General features: G+C 24.8%; 3 protein-coding genes across 4 annotated transcripts; 1 reads left to right on the top strand and 2 right to left on the bottom strand.

The window, feature by feature from the left end:
* Nucleotides 1-8,180: 8,180 nt before the first annotated feature.
* On the bottom strand, nt 8,181-9,593 carry LOC113558635. Its single transcript, XM_026964129.2, has 3 exons — nt 9,484-9,593; nt 9,216-9,409; nt 8,181-9,138 (listed from the first exon to the last, which is right to left on the bottom strand). Exons 2-3 carry the CDS (start codon nt 9,406-9,408, stop codon nt 8,978-8,980), a joined length of 354 nt encoding a protein of 117 aa, XP_026819930.1. The 5' UTR covers nt 9,409; nt 9,484-9,593; the 3' UTR covers nt 8,181-8,977.
* Nucleotides 9,594-9,729: 136 nt separating this feature from the next.
* LOC113558633 (methyltransferase-like protein 4) lies at nt 9,730-12,017 on the top strand. The gene is made up of 5 exons (XM_026964128.1): nt 9,730-10,196; nt 10,318-10,664; nt 10,725-10,899; nt 11,048-11,225; nt 11,597-12,017. Exons 1-5 carry the CDS (start codon nt 9,981-9,983, stop codon nt 11,779-11,781), a joined length of 1,101 nt encoding a protein of 366 aa, XP_026819929.1. The 5' UTR covers nt 9,730-9,980; the 3' UTR covers nt 11,782-12,017.
* Nucleotides 12,018-12,529: 512 nt separating this feature from the next.
* On the bottom strand, nt 12,530-21,555 carry LOC113556267 (lysophospholipid acyltransferase 1-like). 2 transcript variants are annotated; one of them, XM_026961114.1, is made up of 12 exons: nt 21,276-21,555; nt 20,928-21,145; nt 17,109-17,257; nt 15,874-15,951; nt 15,705-15,796; nt 15,105-15,216; nt 14,909-15,044; nt 14,731-14,845; nt 13,554-13,759; nt 13,254-13,454; nt 13,031-13,182; nt 12,530-12,730 (listed from the first exon to the last, which is right to left on the bottom strand). In XM_026961114.1, exons 2-12 carry the CDS (start codon nt 21,000-21,002, stop codon nt 12,631-12,633), a joined length of 1,416 nt encoding a protein of 471 aa, XP_026816915.1. In that variant the 5' UTR covers nt 21,003-21,145; nt 21,276-21,555; the 3' UTR covers nt 12,530-12,630. The 2 variants fall into 2 exon arrangements, with proteins under 2 accessions (XP_026816915.1, XP_026816916.1); XM_026961115.1 differs by having other exon boundaries at nt 20,928-21,142.
* Between the last annotated feature and the right edge of the window lie 913 nt (nt 21,556-22,468).

Raw genomic sequence — 22,468 nt, 5'->3', positions numbered from 1 at the left:
TGTGATTCTTATTAAAAAACCAGAATTATAATATCTCTATTATTTCAGAAAATATCGCAATGGGTAAATCCTAACGGGACACTCGGTATAAATACCTTAAACTAACTGCTTCCACCTCCAGTTGAAATGAAAATTCTTATCAGATGATCAATTTTTTTGAACGCAACTTTATTGTACGACTGTGAATACAAAACAGCAAGTTTGACAAACGGTTCTTAGATAAATAATAATTAAGACCTGTAATTTACAATAAAAATATAAAATAATATTTTTTTTTTCAAATAGATCGATGGACTGACGAAAAAAAGTTCATAAATGGGTAACTGTTATTACTGTACAGTACGTGTTGAGTGTACCATGCTGTACGATATATGTATCAATATATTAGATTATAATTCAATGATAAATCATATTACAAACAAAAAAGGATTCTGAACAGAGACTGTGATTTATAGTCAATGTTACTAAGAATATTTAATAATATATTTATATAGCTATTATATCAGTTATCAGTATTATATATTTTACATTTTACAATTTATTAGTAATACGGTAAGTTGAATTAATTTTTATACGCAAAATTGCATTTATTGTAAGTACTGTATAATAAATAGTAATTATAATAAAAATATATAGATATACAAATTAATGTATATATCAAACAATATTATCAACTGTAATATGTGCTAAAAGTAAAATAAATTACTAATAGTTAGATTAAAAAAACATATAAAGTAATAATATACTTAGAGACATAGACTAAAGGTTTTAGGAAAAATGTGTGTCCGCGAAAAGTAAACAATCATATAACATATGAATATAATACCTATGATGAAAATTAAAGATAAATATAATTCCAACAAAAATAATATGAAAACATTGATGTTAAATATTTACTTTTGTAGTTTTGTATCATTTGGTTGACTATTAAAATTAAATTTTAAACGAGTATTTTTTAAGATATTTAACTTTGTATAGTAAGGATAATAAGTTCATGATGAAGGGTTTGAAAGATATAGAGGCTACCGTGATTTTAAAATTGTTGTAATTACTAATTAATAATTAATGATTTATCAATATTTTATAAATTATAAAAAATAATTCAAGTTGAATCAAAATTAGACCTATCATTATTTCAAATATTTTGTATTTTAATGAAAACCATTTTTAAGAACTACTATCCTTAGTCTACAGTTTTAATAACTAAGAAATAATTCATTCAAATTTTTACCCAGGTACACCGATATTTAAAAAAAATATATTCACCAATTAGTTGATTTAGAGTAAAAAGTGGACTTCTTATTTGAAAAACAGAAGTTTGTGTCGCCACAAAATACTCCACCTGTAGTACGAAAACAGTCTCTATAATTTAAAAATAAGGTATTTATGTATTTAAAAATTCAAAAATGGAAGTGAGCATGCCTGGTGAAACGCCTTTTATACATATACCGTTAATACTTTACATTTTTTATTTTATCAGTTAATTTTTTACAAAATTAATGAATAATTATGATGGTCACAACGCTTTTAGTCATAAATCTAACTCTTCTATTTGTGTCCTCTGGGTTTGAAAAAAAAAATTTCGCATTATCTAAATATAAATTAGTATAAAATAATACATTATATCAACCATGTAGCACCATTCCCACACAAAAACCAATTTATTTAAAAGTTGTGTAATAATTTCCAGTACAATAAATAAAAATCAAATCAAAGAACCTACGTTTCACCAGTACCATCCACTGAAATTATTGATTTTTCTAGATCAATAATTATAGCATGTATGATGTAATTAGCATAAATTTGCAATGACATATTTTTTATAATATTATCGCTTTAGATAATTCACAACAATATTATTATTCTGATGTATTATATGTACGATAACTTTATCAATAATGCTCGTATATCGGTCGTCATTACAAAAACGTGCAGGTGTGCGTGAAGTACATTTCTGTATAAAAATCATCTTTGATTAGGTTTATAATATAAATTTAATTTTTACTCTTTAGAAATCCATCTCATACTCATTGATAAATAACACTTACAATGTTAGTGGTTTTTTTTTTTATGTATTGCGCAATGAATCATATGAATATTATATTATTATAAAAAAAACATATATTATACATTATCTTATTTTAACCTTATAAAAAGAACAGGCCTTTTTTTGTGCCATGTTTTTGAGGATAATATTAGACTTTTTACGATGTTTTTTTTTTTTTTTTGATGAAGATATTCCAAATACTCTTCTCCCATTCTGCTCTTTTTCCTATTCTTTGCCAGAAGAAGGAATAGGGTGGATATAACCAGTGTATTTTATTTTTTCACTTTTCCTATTAAACTTTTAAATTATTTCACGTTTTTTCGAACAAAGCTGTTCCAATTAACTCTCTTTTCTTTTTTTAAAGAAATGTTACAAATCTAAAAAAATAAGAACTATTGATTGAGTAGGTACAGATACTATAACGTAAGTACTCTATAAAGTTTTGGATAAATATCAACTATATATAATATATCTATATATTACATATTATATATTATGTATATATTTTATTTTATTTTATAAATTATCATAACTATAATTAAATTAAATGTTATAGATAAAGATTGTATCAGTATCTTATTTATTAGAATGTTTGAAAATTTCTTTACGGGTCATTTAATTATGTAATTATGAAAAATTAATTATATCTTATTACGACAGTTGACGATTTCAGAGAACATAATTTCTTAATAGGAAATTGTTGCTTAAAATCAAATTTGATTAAATCCTGTTTTATTAACTAGACCTTTGTATTATTCAATTAAAATTGGATTGAATATACCAACTAAGTATAAATATATAAACGTGGAGCAGGGGTACACACAAAATATTGAATTTTAATTGAATTTCACTCTAAACCGATTTTAATTATTGTATTAAAACCGTATAATATTATATATTATATGATTCATATTATAATATACATAGGTACCGAATTTCCGCTTACACGAGATTACAACTATATAGTCAAAATTTCCGAAAACTGCGATTTTCTAACGATCATATTATAATATTTACTCATAATATATAGGTACTTATAAGTTATAATACACATTATACGCCTCTATAGATACTTAATAACCCACAAGAGTAAATTATTAAACATTGTTTAATTGGTATGAAATTCATGTTCTGGACTATTCCACAAAAGAAAATCAAACGAATAATTAAATTAAAAATGTATACATAATACCTAACAAGGCTTATTACGTATGGATGAAGTGAATTACTATTTACCATAATATTAAATTTACATGCATATTGCTTATAGCAGTAGTTATAGGTAAACGCTGTGTAAAATATTATATCGATTTATCTCTATATACATGACTAACTACGGACAAGTAACAAAAGAATTCGTTTATCTCACCTAATATATATACACAAGGTGATTTACATTCGAAATCTAAATTTTTAAATTTTTAAAATATTTTAAGTGATTTTAAATTATAGTAATTGTAATTGATACTAATTTATTGAAATTTATAATTTATGAAAATAGTCCAATTATAATAAATACTAGATACATTATAACAACTATTTTATATTTTTATAAAATAATTTTGAATTTTTAAAGACAACGTATTAACCTTACTTTACATATTTTAATAACTAAGAAACTTCTCTTTCAAATTGTGATTTAGGTACATTAACATTTTCAAAATGAGTATACTAAAAAGTAAAAATATAGGATTCTTATTTTAAAATCAGAATAGATATTGTGTTTATAATCACAGAACCCCTCTTTAATGATAAAAAAAAAATCAATAATTTAAAAATATGATATTTAAGTATAATATATTTTTAATTCTAAAAATCAGAATTTGAATAAATTTATTCTTAAATGAAAAAATTGTGAGTGAACATGTTTAGTAAATAACCTTGTATACGTAAAAATGTACAATACACAATTATATGTTGATATTGTACATAAAACGTTAATTTGTTTTTATTCTTAACATTATACGAGTATTAAAACTGATGAGTGTTTTCTCTCACCGCAGCATTATAAACTGTAGTTATCACAATAGGTAGGTATTGTCTCTATGGCGTTCTATATACGTAGGCAGATACATATCTCTAATTTTTTGAAAATAAATATAGGTATTATTATTTTTATTACTCTAAGCTCTGAGGTTTTATTAAATGTTTATAATTGTTTTACACAATATTATCGTTTAAATGTATAATATGATAACGATGGTCGTCATCGATTAATTAATATTTATGATTTGAAACTATATGTACACTTTAAATTATTGAAATACCTACAAGCATCAATTAGTTGTGTGATTATCATAAAGGAATCTAAAAACAGTTAAAACGTTTACTTAACGTATTTACTATATAGGTGTATAAGTACAACTAAATTGACCCTAATTATAAGGTTGCTAGAGGAAAGATCAAGCCAACGTCATTTTCAGAAATCCATTTTATTAACCATTAACCTCTCAATGTTAATATTTTAATAAGCCAAGTCTATTTAAGTAAACTGTAACAAGTAGATTATACGGTTAAAATTAAAAATAAAAAACATAAATATCTCGTTATTCCGAATTCCTATCGCATTTTGATATCACGCACGTACATCATTGATTATAATATTAATAATTATTATTATCTATACCTACCTAAAAAATATCATGATTTACAGATTCAAATAATTTTATATGTAATAAAAACAATTAATTCACGCAGATAGGATACGCATTGGTAATTTCAAACTTGGTATAAGTACCACCTACGTACCTAAGTAATCACATTCGAGATATTACTTGTAACAGTTGTAGCTACTAAAACCTTTTGAGAATTCTACCTTATACTTATGTATTACTCTAAATTCTAAATATTGCCATGACGTGGTTATTAATAGTACTTATGCAAAATCAACAGAATATTCTAACGGATAAGTACTGCAGGCTTGCGTTAATCTTACACATATTCCTGTAAATCTCTATAACTAAGTACCTACCTAAACTATATTAGATATATATACTCTACATATATAAGTTGTAACCACAAAACTACACTTAAAGTCTTGATAAACAATTTTTGTTAAACTGCAATTGTTTTATATCAAAAAAGTACATACCTAGTGTCCTGGTGAGTAGTGGCTAGTTTACTGTCTATCATAGTTATATAACACAATCACGTACCTATCTTGGAGTCAGGCGACAGTTTTTACAATACTTCACAATATTTATGAAAAACGATCGGCTTTTAAAATTTTAATGTAAGATATATAAAGTAAGACGTAGGTAGATTGGATTATTAACATTAAAAATATTTATTAGTGTTAAGAGGACACCACATTCGTTCACAATAATCCATTTTACTCAGTTATTTTTAAAATAAAAGTGAATTTACCAATTACCTATACAATTTAAAGTACGATTATTATCCAGATTCCAGCAGGATAGTTCTATAATATTTATTGATATTTAAATTTTGAAACAAGTTATGATAATTTGAAAATTATCAAAAATGTATAGTTTTAAAATTCTCATGACTTTCTTCTTAACAGTTTTTATTGAAGCATCAATAAAAATCGCATCTTAAATGACCTAAATATTAATCTTACCGTTAAATTTTTTAATTGGTCAATACTCAATATATTCTAATTTTACTATAGTAAAATTGACCATGTTGTACGTTTTATAAAACGGAGCCAATACGGGTGTGGCATCATCTTATAAAAGGATATCGGTGTATTTTTTCTCTAAACCAGGGTCATGCTCACGAGAGAGATGATAGGAAAGAGGGTGTCATATCCCTATCCTCTATTGACTTATTTTTGTCTATTGATTTCTCATCAATTATTGTTGAAATAAAAATTTATGTATTCAATATTTCTTTCTGTGTGATTTTGAATTTTTCGTACAAGTTAAAATGATTAATAAAAATAAAATACACAATAGTATAAAAAAGCCTGAGTAAAAACCACAGACCACAATGTAGAAAATATATCATAATATATCTATATTATAATAATCATCATTTATAACTTCTGTCTTCTCTACGTCGTGATAAAATCGTTGAAAATATTCTTAAATCTTAACATTAAGATTGATAATTCCTAACATACCTAATACCTAATATCCTGATTGACCATCTATAATATTAAAATTAAAAGCTAACGATACAAGATTAGTAAATAGTAAGTTATTATGAATTTAAATATTCTATGATGCCACGTGGGTCTTAATGATTAAAACACAAATAGGTATATAGGACACCGTCATCCCTTTAGTAAAAATTAAAATAAGTGAAGAGAATTTAACTATTTCAGACAGTGAGTCACGTCACGAGTGGTTTATTTTAGAGTATTATGAGTATATTAGACATTAGTACATAGGTATACAGAAAATATAGCGTAACGGCCATAATCTATTTGGTCGCGAGCAGTTTAGCTTCAACCCCACAAATATAAAAAACCTGAAACGCCACGATAATATACATATATTACATATTATTAGATATTTGTAAAAGCCGAAATTCGTAGACTTTAGGAACTTATTTCAAAAGCCGACGATACAACAATCGAATAAACAATGTTATACGACGCATGTTATTACCTATGCAGTCGTCAGTCTTGTATGATCGATCTTCATTATTTGCTATTCATCGATGCCCACGTCAACCCGTAGGTCAAATAAGCTATACCAAGTGAATGTGATTATTTATATATTGCACCAATAGTTAAAATTATTACTATAGTACATGAACAATGTATTTTCAATATAATTTACGTTGACATGTAATATGATGGGTATAAGTGTATATAATTAATAATTATTAACCATTGTAATTAATTTATTATTTAGGTAGGATGCGTTTAATTGACATTGCCGCCTTGTTTGTATATATAATATTTGCCTGCGGTTAGTTATTATTACAAAACCGTTTTTTGTATTTTTGTTATTAATCCCAAGGTGACCCCAAAGGCCCGAACAAGTCGTCGTCACTAAATATTATATTATATAGTCCAATCGAAAAGCCCTTGTTTGTTCGGAGGGTTTAATTTTTTTTTTTTCATTGTAACAATAATAATTATTATGCGAATGGATTATTTAATTGATATTTTAATATTTTTTTTTTTGTTCCGTTTCAAACGGACGTCGGTCACCGTTTACAAGCGTACCTACCGCTGCCAAATCCATACCCTGGATTATGATATTCATAAATTATTATTCTATACATGCCACGATATCACATATTGCATGCACCAAACATATTTCCCTTGCTAAAATTTAAACATACGACGATAATATCACGTATTTAAGTAAAATATATTTTCATTTTTTTTTAACTCGTTATAAACAATTTAAAATATTACCTAAGGCATCTTTGTGGTTAGCAAAATATCTATTGCTATATTACGCTTTTGAGTTTATTTTTATTGACGTAATATTCATACGAAATTTTAAGAGTTTTACAATTTGTTCATAAATCTTTGAATGAAAAAATAAAATTTAAAATTGCATTCATTTAAATAATTGGAATAAAAATAGTTTAATCGCTTAATTACTTTGTGCATAGCAATTGTTATAGATACCACAGGCTGTTGATAACTTTTAATAATTAATAACAGCAAACAATTTTTGTTTGAAAAAGTTTATTAAAAAATATAATTTGTAAAAAATAATACTTTGTTATTGAATACAATGATTACAAATGTTTTGACATATTGGATGATTGTTGAGATTCAAAAACTCCCCCAGAAACAATATTAATGTATATAAAACCACAAATATATCTAAAAATTACAATTATAAATATTGTTTTTTTATATTCAATTAATTATAATCTAAATTTGATCAAAAAAAAATTTGTTTAAAATATTATAGGACATAATATATTTGTAAAAAGTTTTAAATTATAATATCATTGTGTAAATGTTACTTTACAGTCATCAAAGTCATACAAACATTTATAACTATATATGATCACAATATGGACGGAATTGTTTATATATTATATAGTATTAAATAAAATCTACTCTAAATTAAGAACCATACTAGATAGCCCACTGGTGTAACCTGGCTTTACTAAACAACAGTTGATATGGTAAAGGTGGCAAACAGTTATGCTCGATATCTGACAAAAAATTAATCACCACCAAATATGGTTCTTGACTTAGGTAAAGTATAAAAAAAAAATAATATTTATATTCTAAAAATTATTTTGAAAAACTTATTTTAAAATAATTATGGGTAAATATACTTTCTATTTTTAACAATTAAAAAAATATAAAGTCTAGCTATGAACTTAAGTATCCAGAAATTTAGCAATAACTAATAAGCTATAATGATAAAAAAAAATTGAGGTTTAATTAAAGACAATATTGTTTGTAACAACTAAAATTTTAAAACTTATTTCTGAATAATTACTTAAAAAATATTAATATTTTTAATTTTGCTATACCCTTATAATATAAATAAAATTAATCTGTTCAGATGTATAGAGTTATTGAGTGCAACATAATAGAAAACAATATATTTTAATCAATTATTGGTCTATGCAAAATATTCGTTTTACTAATAAATAATAACTGACAAATTAAAAAAAAAGTAACTACATTTTTTTTAAATTAACCTCCCATTATTGATTCAATGTTTTCATAGTTAACTAATGTTTTATTATAAAGTGATTGATTAACATAAAATACATAGTGTAATAACATTTTGTTTTATTAACTGTAAAAATTGAACTTAACTAACCCATATTTATAGATACTGTAAGGGATTAAGAATTTAAATGAATTTAAGCGTAAGATACTTGCTCTACATATTCGTCATTATAATTATTGTAGTTTATTGGTTCCCTGTGTATCGAGCAGAAACGCCCTCCATACCTCACCATAGCAATGACTACAAACAGTACAAACATAGCCAACAACAGTAATAAAGGTGAAAATATGTGAATCATGATTCAAATATCACTCTCTTTCTTGTGAAGCTCGACAAATTCTTGGGGTACCCCTGAGTCATAAACGGGTTTCGGTTTTGAAAAGTTTGTTTCCAACTCTCTCAAATCGAGTGGAGCTTGTTTTGCAGGTGTCTTGATCCAAATTGGTAGTATATAACGATTACCTGTGCATGTAAACAAATATATATCGATTAAAAAAATATACAACTAATGTGAACCAAACAACCGAGAGTCTACTCACCTGTCTCACTGTTTCTCCAGTAATGTCTGTGCTTAGAAAAACAACACAGAAACAAGTTGAAAATGAGCAGTGCAAAGCCAAACACTGTGCACACACCAAGAGTTACGTAGAAACTTTGATAGTTACTCGGCTCGTGTTGATCATAAAAAGGGTTGGTCATAAACTCTGTCTTGTCATCTAGAACCACTGACATCCTGCACGGAAAACAAACAATTTTCAATCAATCGAAAAACGGATAAAATGAGCGACAAACAAACGAAGACCTCACCTGTTTTAATAATTGTTAAAAGTCTGGTTTTTTATTTGATGCATTTGTCTCTAATTATTTATAAATGTATTGCTAAATTAACAAAATGAATGTAAACAAAACAATAACTTACTATACAGTTACTGGACAAGTAATAATAATAATAATAATAATAATAATAATAATAAGTATTATGACGCCCTGTACTGGAATTCAGTATTCACAGTATCACTCGTGATAATAAGGATTTTCCGTAACAATTTGTTATTCCATGGCACAAATATAAATAATGGGATGATATCGCCGAATAAAAGTACCGGCTTCCATGATAGCTGATAGATGTTTCAAATCATAATAATAATATGCAAAACGCAATCTGTTGATCTGTTGTAAATAATGCGAATAACATAATAAAATTAATAACACGCAAACGTTCAAATTCAAATATCATCTCTTAATTCCACACTTTTTACATTAAGATGTTGACTTTTAACTGGTAGGTACTCTCAACTTGGACAATGAGCGTTTTGTACAGCGATGATGATGGTTTCTTCATATCGCATCAAATGTTTATTTCTAAGTTGTACAATACGATTTTGAGTAAGACCGAAAACACTGTAAATTTATACGAACATTTCTTTCACATAAACAATCCATTCGTCAGAGATAAACAGCAAGTTGAAACTAATGCGGAAAATAATGTAAAACGTAAGAGAAAGCGGCCAAAATATGAGGTAGTTAATAATTCTTTAATGCGAATAAATTAAATCCAAATACCACTTAAATAGTTAAAGGATTTTAACATACATTTTGTATTTAAACCCTCAAAAATTATTCATTTAAATTTTTTTTTAGGAAGATGAAATAAGTAAAAGGATTAAAATTTTTATATCAAATTTAAAAAATCAACCAGATATTTTTTCCACATCACTAAATATTTTGGATAATAATAGTTGTGCTAGACATGCATCTATCAAATTTTATGAAAGTACTAGTGAGCTAAAAACATTTTACGGGCAAAATCCAAATTCAAACTTACATACAACTAATGGCTATGTATTTCCTCCAAAATGTCAGTTTTATTGTGACAATGTTTTCAACATGAAAAACCTCGGAGATGAAAAATATGACATGATTTTGTTAGACCCACCATGGACAAATAAATATATTAAAAGAAAAAAGAGAATTAAACGAGATGAAGGGTACTAAATCAATTGAAATATGTACACATTAAGTTTATTAAATTTATTTCATGTTTTTAGTTATACAATGATGCTTGATCAGGATTTGGCACAATTACCTATAAGCGAGTTTCTAACTTCAAATGGTTTGGTTTGCGTTTGGTGCACAAATTCTCAAAATCATATAGACTCATTAAAGTCTATATTATTTCCAAAATGGAACATAAAATATGTGGCCTGTTGGTACTGGATAAAGGTATCACGCTTTGTTACCTTAGTTAAAATAATTTTTTACAAAAAAAAACAGAGTATAGTCCTAAGAAAACTCATACATATAACAATTACTTATACTCTAAGTAAAATCAATAGTCAATGGTATTTATAAATTTGTATGTATACTGTAGGTAACAAAATGTGGAGAATTTATTTGTAATTTTGCTCCACAAACAGGAAAACAACCTTACGAACGCATTATATTTGGAAGAAAAATAGACAGTAATAATAAAATAAAAAATCCAGAAGAAAATAAGTTAATTGCAAGTGTTCCAAGTTCAGTGCATTCACATAAACCTCCTCTATCTGGTAAATACTTTAATCAATATATATTTTATTTTTTTTGTTACTTAATAATAAATACTAATAAGTAATAATTTCTTTTTCCTAAGCTTTTAATTGTCCATTTAGGTCCACCCACAATTTTAGAATGCTCTTCCACCTGTCTCTATCTAACACCATTCCCATATCTTCCAATTTTTTTAGATCTGTTACTAATGTATTGTACTCGTACCATCTTATCCTATTTTTGTAACTAAGTCACGAGGAAGGACTGCATTAGCATTTATTCCCCTAAATAGCATTACTACCTTTAATAACATAGACTCCTAATTAATACTTAAAATTAACAATGTTTAATTTTATCATATACTCTGATAATTATTTTATTTTTATTTTAGAAATATTAATTCCTTATTTGCCTCCAAGACCAAAATGTTTAGAACTATTTGCAAGGTATCTTTTACCCAATTGGACTAGTTATGGACTTGAAGCTTTAAAATTTCAACACCAATTTTTGTATGAAAATTCAGACATGGAATACTGCAACCATAAATCCAATATTAAATCTAATGAAACTGTATAATATTTCAATCAAATAGAAACTATTTATTTGTTTTTACATCAGACATATTTATTTTTATATTACACATAGGTACCTAGCTTAAAGAAAGATTTATAATTATTTACACTTAGTTAAATGTACAGCACTGTAACTCTACAATTTCCTAAAAAAAGTTATATTGTTATAAAACTGCGATGCAAAATTCATGTCACGATTGTGCCGTTAAATTAGTGTTAAAAAAAACAAATGACAATTTATTTTTTATTTTTTATTTTTTCTATACATTTATTTGTTTGATAATAATTTGTATAATTAACAAATGAACAATTATCAAGTACAAATACTATTACTATATATTGTTTTATATAATAAAATAATTGAAGAAGTACAAAAATTTAGTAATTTTTATTGTTTTTTACTAGAAAAATTTATAATTTATTTTTTTAGTAAACTACTAAAAATGATGAGCAAAACACTTATAATCTCATTAATGTATACAAATTTAATCAAAGAAATTTTCTCTTTGTTGTATTAACATTGTGGTGTGCTAGAATAATGCTAGATCTCGTGATTTTTTAAATGTATTTTTACGTTAAGCAAATTTTTATTTAGATGAGTTATTCCCACTCATCCAACATGGCCTTTGATTTTATGCATACAATATAATTATATACTATGTTAAAATCATAAATGGTTTACTATCCTTAATTTACTAATACATTTTCATGACATCAGTTTCTTTTTGTTTTTCAATGTAATTTTAAATTAATTCAACTTCACAAATAATATATTTTGATTTACCAAACATACAGTCTTTTATTGATCGAATTCATAAGATTATAGTTGCTAACTATAATTGTTTACATCAAATTATTGTGATTTTTTCTTGACTGTTTTGAGCGGTGAGACAATTAATGGTAGTACATACATGCCCAACACAGCTAATATATGTAGATAAAACATGAGATGCCTGTAAGAAAAAAACATCTATAATAATATAAAATGTCAAATTATTTTTAAACAATAGTCTTAAACATAATAAAAGTGAAAATGTATTCTATCTACATTAAAATTAATAAAATTATTCAAGTTAGATTCGAGCGGAATATAAAATGCAATCAGAAAAATTAAATTTGACCCACTTATAAAGTTTAAATACTTTCAATATTTCTCAATAATATAAATAAACAAATAAACATAAAATAATAAACAAAAATAAATTGACAATTGGTAAATAATAGTATATGTGTACTAAATATATATTTCTTACCAAAAAACACGCAATGCTGGCATAAGCTCTAAGATTATGAAAGAAAATGTCATGTAGGACAAACAAAGTCTTGTCAAGAAACAAGTTACAAAATCGTAAGCTAGTTTTACAGGTTTGGGTTCCTGGAATCTGTGCCATAAACATCGTCGAACCTATTCAACATTTAATGTTAACCCATGTTTATTTAGAAGTTAATATTAACATATGCTTTTTATATAATTACCATTCTTGCACTGTTCGTAAACAATGATCCAGTAAGGAAGGTCACATAATAACCAGGGTAAAAACCATGCCAAAATGCAGATAGAGTGTATGTCATAACTGTGTTATATTTAGGAGATGCTCTTTCATACATAACATAACGAAGCCACAGATTTGTGCCTTTGTTCCATGCGTCAATAGTAGCTCTGAAGTTGACCCCAAACTAAACAAAACAACATTAACATATTTTAATAAATGTTATAAGAAATCAACAACATGAGGACAATTTAATATATAATTTGATTTAAATATAAGCACATACTTCAACTCTCAAAATATCGATATTATCAAGTAAATTCCATTCTTGATCGCCTTTCTCGTTATAACCAGAAAATCCAAAACCAGATGCATTGCAAACTGCATCAGCTAAGGTCCAAGCAAAATAATATTTAAAACGAGTTAAAGATGTTATGACTATAATGAACCAAATTTTTGAATATATCGGAGATTCATACAAAAATTTTTCATCTGAAAAACCAAACATAATATAATTTTTTTTCACAATATTTTGAAACTTTAAGACAAAAACTACATATAATTTATAAACTCAATATTAACACTAGAGCTAGGAAGTTATTGCATTTACTGAATTTTTTTCTGTCAGTTAATTTTAATGCTAAACTAAAAATCTGTTTAAATATTTTTTATGAATTTTATCAAAATTGCAAAAATTGCAAACTATTACGTAATTAAAAATGCATATAAACATTTCTTGTTATATCTTAAAAAATTTGGTACAAGATACCTCATATTGAAACCATAAAATTTAAAAAATATATTGACAATTATTTTTTATAGACATTTTAAGTTCAAATTTAGACAAAATTACTTATTTTAATAATAAATAACTTAGTTGTATTATTTAAAAATAATATTTGTGAGAATTCAAAACTTTTATAGGTACATAAAATATTATATTATTATAAATGTTATTAAACATAAAGTCAGTTTTTACTTATTTTAAGATATAATCTATTAAATAGATATAATAATAATATATACAAATATACTGTAATACTAAAGTCTAAAAGTAAAATAAAAAGACTAATAACCATATCATGAAAATATACTTGATGATATTGACTGACAGACAGTTAACACTCAAAATCATTTTCATATACAATGTTATGTTATTCAATTCAAATTTAACACATCCATAATAGTAACACACTCAACACCTAATTTACAACAGAGCGATACCTCATTAGCCTACCTTATTTTTAATATAAATGAAAAATTCAATCACAAGTGGTTTTACTTTTAAATTGGAGTAAAAAAAAAAAAATTAGTACAATTTTGTAATTTTTTTTTAGTGATATTGAAATTAATTTTATACATTCTATAGTACAATAACTTCCGAGCTTTAACTATCACAAATTGGACCAAGTAAAAAAGAGAGAAGATATGATAAATATTTAAAATTTTAAATAGTTACAAACCTAGCAACGTAGAAGATGGGTACATTGGTACAATGAAGTAAATTACAAAAGCACATATGAATGTAATTAATACTTTTTTCAAAACTGGCTTTAAAGGAGACGGAGGTGATTTAGCCTAAACAAAATAATTTTATAAAATGAAAATACAAATTAGTAAGTTAAATAAATTGATAATTACCTCTTTTGGTAATTTTTTTGGAAAATTGGTACCATCTAAATAGGCTATATAATCTTCAAAAAAAGCATTGGGTCCAGCTAAAATTGTTTGAAATGTTAATAAGTAGCTTATATATTGAATGAGTGTTGGTGCCTTTCTATAAAAAAAAATTGTACAAAACAATTAAACATATTACACAAAAAACAAAATAATTTACCTAATCTTATAACGTTTTTGAATATCTGTTAACTGTTTCTTATCAGCCATAAGGCCATCATGTAAACCACATGCTAATGCTGACAACTTTTGTACCATTACCATTACTGGACCTAAATAATAAATATAAATACTTTATTTTTAAAATTAAAAAAATATTAAAATAAATTTAAATTAGTATAATTTAAAAATTTAAATATTTTTCTAATATACAATCTCTTTTTTTTTGTTTACATTTTACCGGCATATAGTAAAGACTTACTTGTGAGTTAGTATACTTTTAAAAAGTTTATCTTTAGAAAACTCAAAACCGTGTTTAAATTATTAATGATTAAATGCCAGGTACTTATTTTATAAAAAAAAATATCAAGGTTTGTTGACATAAATGTCAACCTACTTGATTTTCTTCATACCCATCTTATGGTATATTTATAATTATATATATATTTTTATATCAAATATTTTTAACATTCTAGTAATTTTAACTAAAAATGTACAATCAATTTTAAATACTAATTATTTTATCACATGACACATCTCATAACTAAAGTGAAGAAAATTACTATTTTAAGTTTACAATGTTTTTTATAATATAATTTACCAGTTATATCCAAGGTATAAGATCCGTACTCGTAAACTTGACGATAAATATGCAGTAGTGATAAGTACAAACAACATATAAGTAAAACAGCTCTAAAAATAAAAAAATTATTTAGCATGTTATAAAATTAACACAAAACATAAACTATAATGATTTTTATTATAATTACTTATGTATCGTATTTGGACTTAATGAACGTAAAGTAATATAACAAATTGTTGGAAGAACAATAAGATGTAACATTTGGCTGAAAACAAACAAGAATTTGAAACTATAATAAATAATAATAAATAGTAAATATTAAAAAATTCATACTACATATTTAAAAAAATATATAATTTAAATCTCTTTTTTTATAAAGCACTAAAATAAATTTGTATCTGTTTTAATAATTTTAAATGGTAATATTTACAAATATTAGATATAGAGTGCGAAATAAAACAAGTACTTATTTTGGATAATTTTCTTTGTTTAGTAAATTAAAAAATGTTTATAAATATAAAATAACCAATAGGTACAAAATAAAGCATATTATATCATTTAAATTAACAAGAAATATTAGAAGTTGAACTGACATATACTTTTAATTTCAAAGCTTTATTTATTTATATTTTTTTTATTAAAAATTATTGATTTTATTGATTTATTAAAAAAAAATAAAGTAATTATTAGTACCTGTTTCAAATCAACATAAAATAAATTAATAAAAATAGCTAGCAGATTTGTTAATAGAAATATATAAGAAGATATTCAAAAATAATAATTATGATCTAGAAATTCTAAAAATAATAATTTAAATTATAAAGTATAAAAATAATATTATGGTAAAAATACAATATTGTATAAACAATTAACTTTTGTTGCTCCATCATACAAATCTATATCATCACTAATTTACACTCTTCAGAACCAAATTTATGGTGATAGCTTTAATACTAGAATGAATTAAATTAGTTACTCACAAAATGAAAGTTTTATGTGTATGTGTAGGAATTTAAAATATTTTAAGCAAATTATGAGTATACAATTTAACTATTACCATTTTAAAATACTCATAATTAGCTAAAAGCTAAAATATCACAAAATACAGATGCCGATAATCTTATTACCTACAAATTTATTAATAAGTTAATTCACTCTAATATTAAAGATAAAAACACTAAATCAATTATGCTGAACACAATTTACTATATTGTGCCAATGATTATAAATAGTATTTACAATAATTTATAATCTAAGATTGTATGATCAGTATCACCTGTGGGTATAACATCCACTTATGTTTCAATACTATTTTAAATAAATAAAATAATAGTTCTAATGACTTATTGTTTAATTATATATTAAATTTGAATATAATATTGATTGTAGGTAATTTATGTTATATAAAAAAAAGTATATTACTATCCAAAACAGACGTAAGCCATGGTCAATCCAATTATAAGTCCAAATATCTCTCGAAAAAATACATATTGTTGATTTTTTGGTGGCAAAAATGTATACATTAATGGCGCTATACATAATGCTATAAGTTGACAAATTACAAAATTCACCTGAAAATAAAACTTTGTTTCATTCAAGATATAAAAAATACAAAGCAAACAAGTTATCTTGTATACATTTTAACTCTAACTAAACATGTTTTTAATTTTAATATGCATAAATAAATCAAAACATTAGAATACAATACAAAACTAATTTTTTTTTTTTATATATATATTAAGCGATTAAAAATAGCTATTTTTATAAGTAATTAGGTGTAACTAAATTTAGTAAAATTATAAAAACAATGAATAAAAATTTTAATAATTTTTATTTTATTGTTTATATTTTTTTCAAAATAATAAGGAATGAGTTAAAAAAGTTAAGAAAAATATACTGTAGACCAGTAGGTCATAATCTAATTTCATTTGAGCTTCAAGATTGAATAACAATATACTTTTAATAATTAATTAATATATATTATAAAGTAAAGAATAATTTCATTCAAAGAAAATACAATTAAGCTAACAATAAAAATACATACAATTAAATGAAAATAGATTTGTATTTTACATGTACAATAAAAAGGTATTATTTTTATTTTTTCTGAAATGGTTGCAATAAATAAATTATAACTAAAATGGGTTGCAAGTCCAACAAAATAAGATTGAATAAGATTGTTATAGATTACTAAATTTGTAAAAAAAATAATTGATTCACAAATACTATCATTTCAGCTATGTAACCAAATTACCAAAGATATGCTAATATATTTTTCCTAAAACTAGTTAACATGAAAAATAATAAGCCAATCGTGAATATTAAAAAAAATTTGCTAAAATACAAGCACATGTAAATATATATCATTGAATTTGGCATTACTTCAATCTTAAACAATAGCAAGTGGATTAAAATAAAATCTACAACCTACTACATAGAAATGTTATAAATGTCTAATCAAATTGTATGCACAATATGTAAATTAAAAACAAACTTCTTAATAGCATATAAATACCATGTACAACACATATATAAACAGCATACTATCTTATTTAACACTATGTATGTCAACTTATTATATTAAATACATTATTTATTAATTGAATCAGGTCACACAGCCAGTTGTATGACTTATGTATTTAAGTTCTTTATATAATCTAATTTATGGTATTTAATAGTATTTAACTTTCTGTATTAAATAGTGTAGTCAAAGAAAGCAAAATACTATACTTGATAATTGTCAAGAGATTTAAACGTATTTTATTTAACTGAATACTGGTATAAAAGTGTTCAGGGTCAATTATTATGTACAGTGAAACCTCCCTTAACGGACACCTCTAAATACCAGACACTTTTATGGCATTTTAACTTTTGATTTTAATCATTTCTATCGTAATTTTGTGGAATTAGAAAATGCACTAACATATGAAATGACTTTGCGTCAAAATACAAAACAATCTAAAGTATTAAGTAACTGATTTTTTTAATATATGTTATTTCTAATTTTTATGTTAACAATTTTTTTTATCTTTTTACATTCACATTTTTAAAAATACATTAAAATAATTAAAATCAAAATAAATTAAATTTATTATGTACCCGTGTATATATGTATGAATAAATTTATTAATTATAATTTCAATATTATATTTCTTCCACTAAATACTGAACACCTCCAAATAGCGGACAAAATTCCAGCGACTGAGAGTGTCCAGTATTTAAAGGTTTCACTATAGTTATAATAATTCATAGTGCTACTTTGTTTTTTCTAGATAATGACGGCATAACTTTCATAAATATAGTATAAGATAACAATTATTAATAACAAAGCAAATATTCCGGATTTTTGTTTACCTAATTATACGTAATATATACTTTTAGATTTTAATTAAAATAAAAAAACTATTCATTGGAACAATTTTTAAAGAATCTTGAGGAACTATACCACCTTTCTCTCGCCCAATAGTCAATACTTTCATCAAATTGCAACTACATAATTGTTTTCATAAATATGTTTTAAAGCAGTAATAAGTGATACCTCTTTACAATATTATTTTAGTGTTAAATATACAAATATATTTGAAATAATTAAAAAAATAGATACAAATTGTATTAATTTACTACCTTTTTTAATAAAAATATGAGATCTATAATCTAATCTCTACACACTGTTCTCAATATACGCTTAAACATTCTTGATAATTTATGAGTAAATAGAATTATATCAATAACAATTTTTAAAATGAAACTTTCAGTGCATTAAAATTTAAAATAATAATTTATATAATATACTGCTTCATCCTCAATATATTATAGTTTTCACTATTTTAAAAACTCTGCTCTATAAATGTTCTTTCATAAAAACTGCATATACATTTTTTAATTTACATGTAATTATAAAGAAATACTTATCAAGGTCTTATTAATTTATTATAGGTGCATGGTAGGTATTACTTAATAATAATACATTAGGTAATAACAGAAGTATATTTTTTAATTTATATTATGCTACTATCATAATTATTATATTTTTTATGCTTGCTATAATTATAACAATTATAAAATATGAGGTCTATTGAACTAAACAAATATGTGACCATATGAAACAAATAGAGTAAAACTTAAAAAGTGAATCAGTATTAAACATTATCTACCTCTTAAAAATATAATTTAATTTAATTTAATTAATATGCTAATTTTGAAAACATTTATACATATTTATGGTTTAGGATTTGTATACATTATAATAATTTTATTACTGCATCTTCCCCCCGTATTTGGGCTCTAGTTACAGTAGTGATTATGGTTACGATTAGCAGAAATGAAAGATTATATGAAATAATACAATTTTCCACATTTTTTCTGCCAATGAGTTTTCATTTAATTAATTCAGTATTATATTATAAAATTAATTACAAAAAAATAAAATAAATCTACAAAAACTGTATAAAAACATTTAATCAAATCTAACGGGTGGTACTTCTTATTAAAAAAAGGTGGGAAATTTAAGTTAGGGGAACAGGAAATTGTTAAATTAAAAGTTGATATTTAACAACTAAAAAATATAAAATATAAGTATAAAAAAACGTAATTACTCAATTAAAAAAAATGTTTCTTTTTTAAAAAATTAGTATGTAATTCACATAAAGAATGATTGATTTTTATAATTTCTTAAATTATAAAAAAAAATTAATATAATATTACTACAAAAAAAACTAAATTCAAAATATAGAATCACTGAACTTATTAAATAATAAAATATAACATTTGTTAATTTAAAGCTTAATACAAAAATGTATAATCGCTTAAATCAGTAAAATAAATACCAACATTACTGCTTGATATATATTTTGTGCCTATCTATAAATATTATTATTTTATCAAGAAACTTAACAGAAATTATATTATTATTATTATTATTATTATAGGTAGTATTGGATAATTATTTAAAATGGTGTAGTATACCTATACAGTAGCTACTGTAGAAAACCATGATAGGTTATTTTTAAATCAACTAATTAAAACTAAATTATTTTAAAGGTAAAATAAACTAGTTAAGTTCAAAAGTTTAAAAACAATTGTTCAAATATATTTGCTTATTAGTACCTACATCTTTGAATAAAAAAATAAAAGTGTATTGATTAAGTACGTATTTTTTTCATAAAACCAGAAGTCATAATCTAATCTACTATATGATATACATTGTACATATTAACTATAGAATATTAAAAATATATTTACCAAATCTACAGATAACCCAATAGTTTCGGAAAGTGGTAAGAAAATTTCACTTCCGTGGTAATTTAGTGGTTTCATTTTTGATTTAATTTATAGATAAACACACTAATAAGAAGATAATAATATGTTTTTTTGATTTTCTGTACCAGCAAGGAAGAAATTTGCACGGTCACAAAGTCTTCATCTTCGTGTAAATTTTAATTCAAAATTAAGCGTGACTGCTAGAAAAAAAAATAATACATATTATTCAGTATAGTATACACGACGACAACGACTATCAAATTAAACAACAATAATATTACTATAGTTGTTGATTAATTTTTAAAAACGATAGTTATTGACAAACGTTACCTCACAGAACTGCAGAGGTGCAGTTCGGGCAATTGCATTGGCACAGAAACGCATCGAGTGCACGATTACGTGTTATGGCGTTATGCTTAATACAACTACAACGACACCACTCGTCAGACGTAAGTCGTAAGCTCGTAACACGAGTATACGATCAATCGAATAAGATTAACACCAACGACACCAACAAATAGACTAGTGGACGGTGGCCCGACAATAATAGTCGACGGTTCACACTACGCGGATACGCGTACTCAACGACAGTCCACGGGAGAATATTATCATAATATATCGATATATCCGTCAGCCGTTATCAGCGGTATAAATTTGTGATAAGAGGGTTAAGGTCAACAAACTCGTGGTGACACCCCGCGCAAAAACCCTTCAGACCCGTTAAACCAACGGTCACGGGTCGATGACCTCTCCACCCGCAACTCAATGTCTTGATGAACGACGGTAGAAGGGTGGAATACTGAATTTTATTTATTTCATTCTCGTTCACCGTATTGCACTTTTGAGAAATAAAATATTGTGCGAAACCGGATTCGCTAATTTTTCATGGCAACACTGCTATTTGATTTCCGAGAGCGCGGACACCGGTAATATTTATTTTCTAAGATTTTCGGAATTATTAATTGTAGATTTTTAAATTTACTAACACGGCATCATCGCGGTATTTACAGTACAGATTATGAACCATTGGGATCAGAACGAATTACATTCCACAGATTTTAATATTCAGCCTCCTCGGAAATATCGCAACAGTGTTCGGGGTCTGTAATTATTGTTCGTCCTCTAGCATTTATCTTCAATGACGTATTGACGTCTGCCTCTACTCACCACTGTCGTCGTCTGAACCCAATAGTCATTTTATGGATATGAAAAGATGTTAATTTTTTTTATGAATCAAAAACTCTACTTACAATAATATATACACTGCCATGGATTCAAAGGAAGATGAATGATAGCGATAAACCCCCCCCCCAACACCAAAAAAAAAAAAATTCCCTAAACTCCAAAAATACTGAATTATTATAATATTATTAGTATTATTAATATTATTACATACACTTCAAACAATAATAAAAATTATTATAATTAAGTGTTGTTTTTATCTAAATACGTAAGTGTAAGTTATAAAATATTATACAATGTATACAATGGTGAATTAACTGTGAGACCACAGACCACAGCCC

The sequence above is a fragment of the Rhopalosiphum maidis genome, chromosome 1 (genome assembly GCF_003676215.2).
Source record: "Rhopalosiphum maidis isolate BTI-1 chromosome 1, ASM367621v3, whole genome shotgun sequence".
Lineage (NCBI taxonomy): Eukaryota > Metazoa > Arthropoda > Insecta > Hemiptera > Aphididae > Rhopalosiphum > Rhopalosiphum maidis.
This window is presented reverse-complemented; position numbering and strand designations above follow the sequence as displayed.

Excerpts from the sequence above, each read along its gene's own strand:
- LOC113558633 (XM_026964128.1), top strand. The coding sequence starts at position 9,981 with ATGAGCGTTTTGTACAGCGATGATGATGGTTTCTTCATATCGCATCAA. Across the intron at positions 10,665-10,724 it reads AGAATTAAACGAGATGAAGG|TTATACAATGATGCTTGATC; the intron begins GTACTAAATCAA and ends TCATGTTTTTAG. Across the intron at positions 10,900-11,047 it reads CCTGTTGGTACTGGATAAAG|GTAACAAAATGTGGAGAATT; the intron begins GTATCACGCTTT and ends TGTATACTGTAG.
- LOC113556267 (XM_026961114.1), bottom strand. The coding sequence starts at position 21,002 with ATGAAACCACTAAATTACCACGGAAGTGAAATTTTCTTACCACTTTCC. Across the intron at positions 15,952-17,108 it reads GCTTACGTCTGTTTTGGATA|CCAAATGTTACATCTTATTG; the intron begins GTAATATACTTT and ends GTTTGTTTTCAG. Across the intron at positions 15,217-15,704 it reads TTATACCTTGGATATAACTG|GTCCAGTAATGGTAATGGTA; the intron begins GTAAATTATATT and ends TTTATTATTTAG.
- LOC113558635 (XM_026964129.2), bottom strand. The coding sequence starts at position 9,408 with ATGTCAGTGGTTCTAGATGACAAGACAGAGTTTATGACCAACCCTTTT. Across the intron at positions 9,139-9,215 it reads CTGGAGAAACAGTGAGACAG|GTAATCGTTATATACTACCA; the intron begins GTGAGTAGACTC and ends TTACATGCACAG.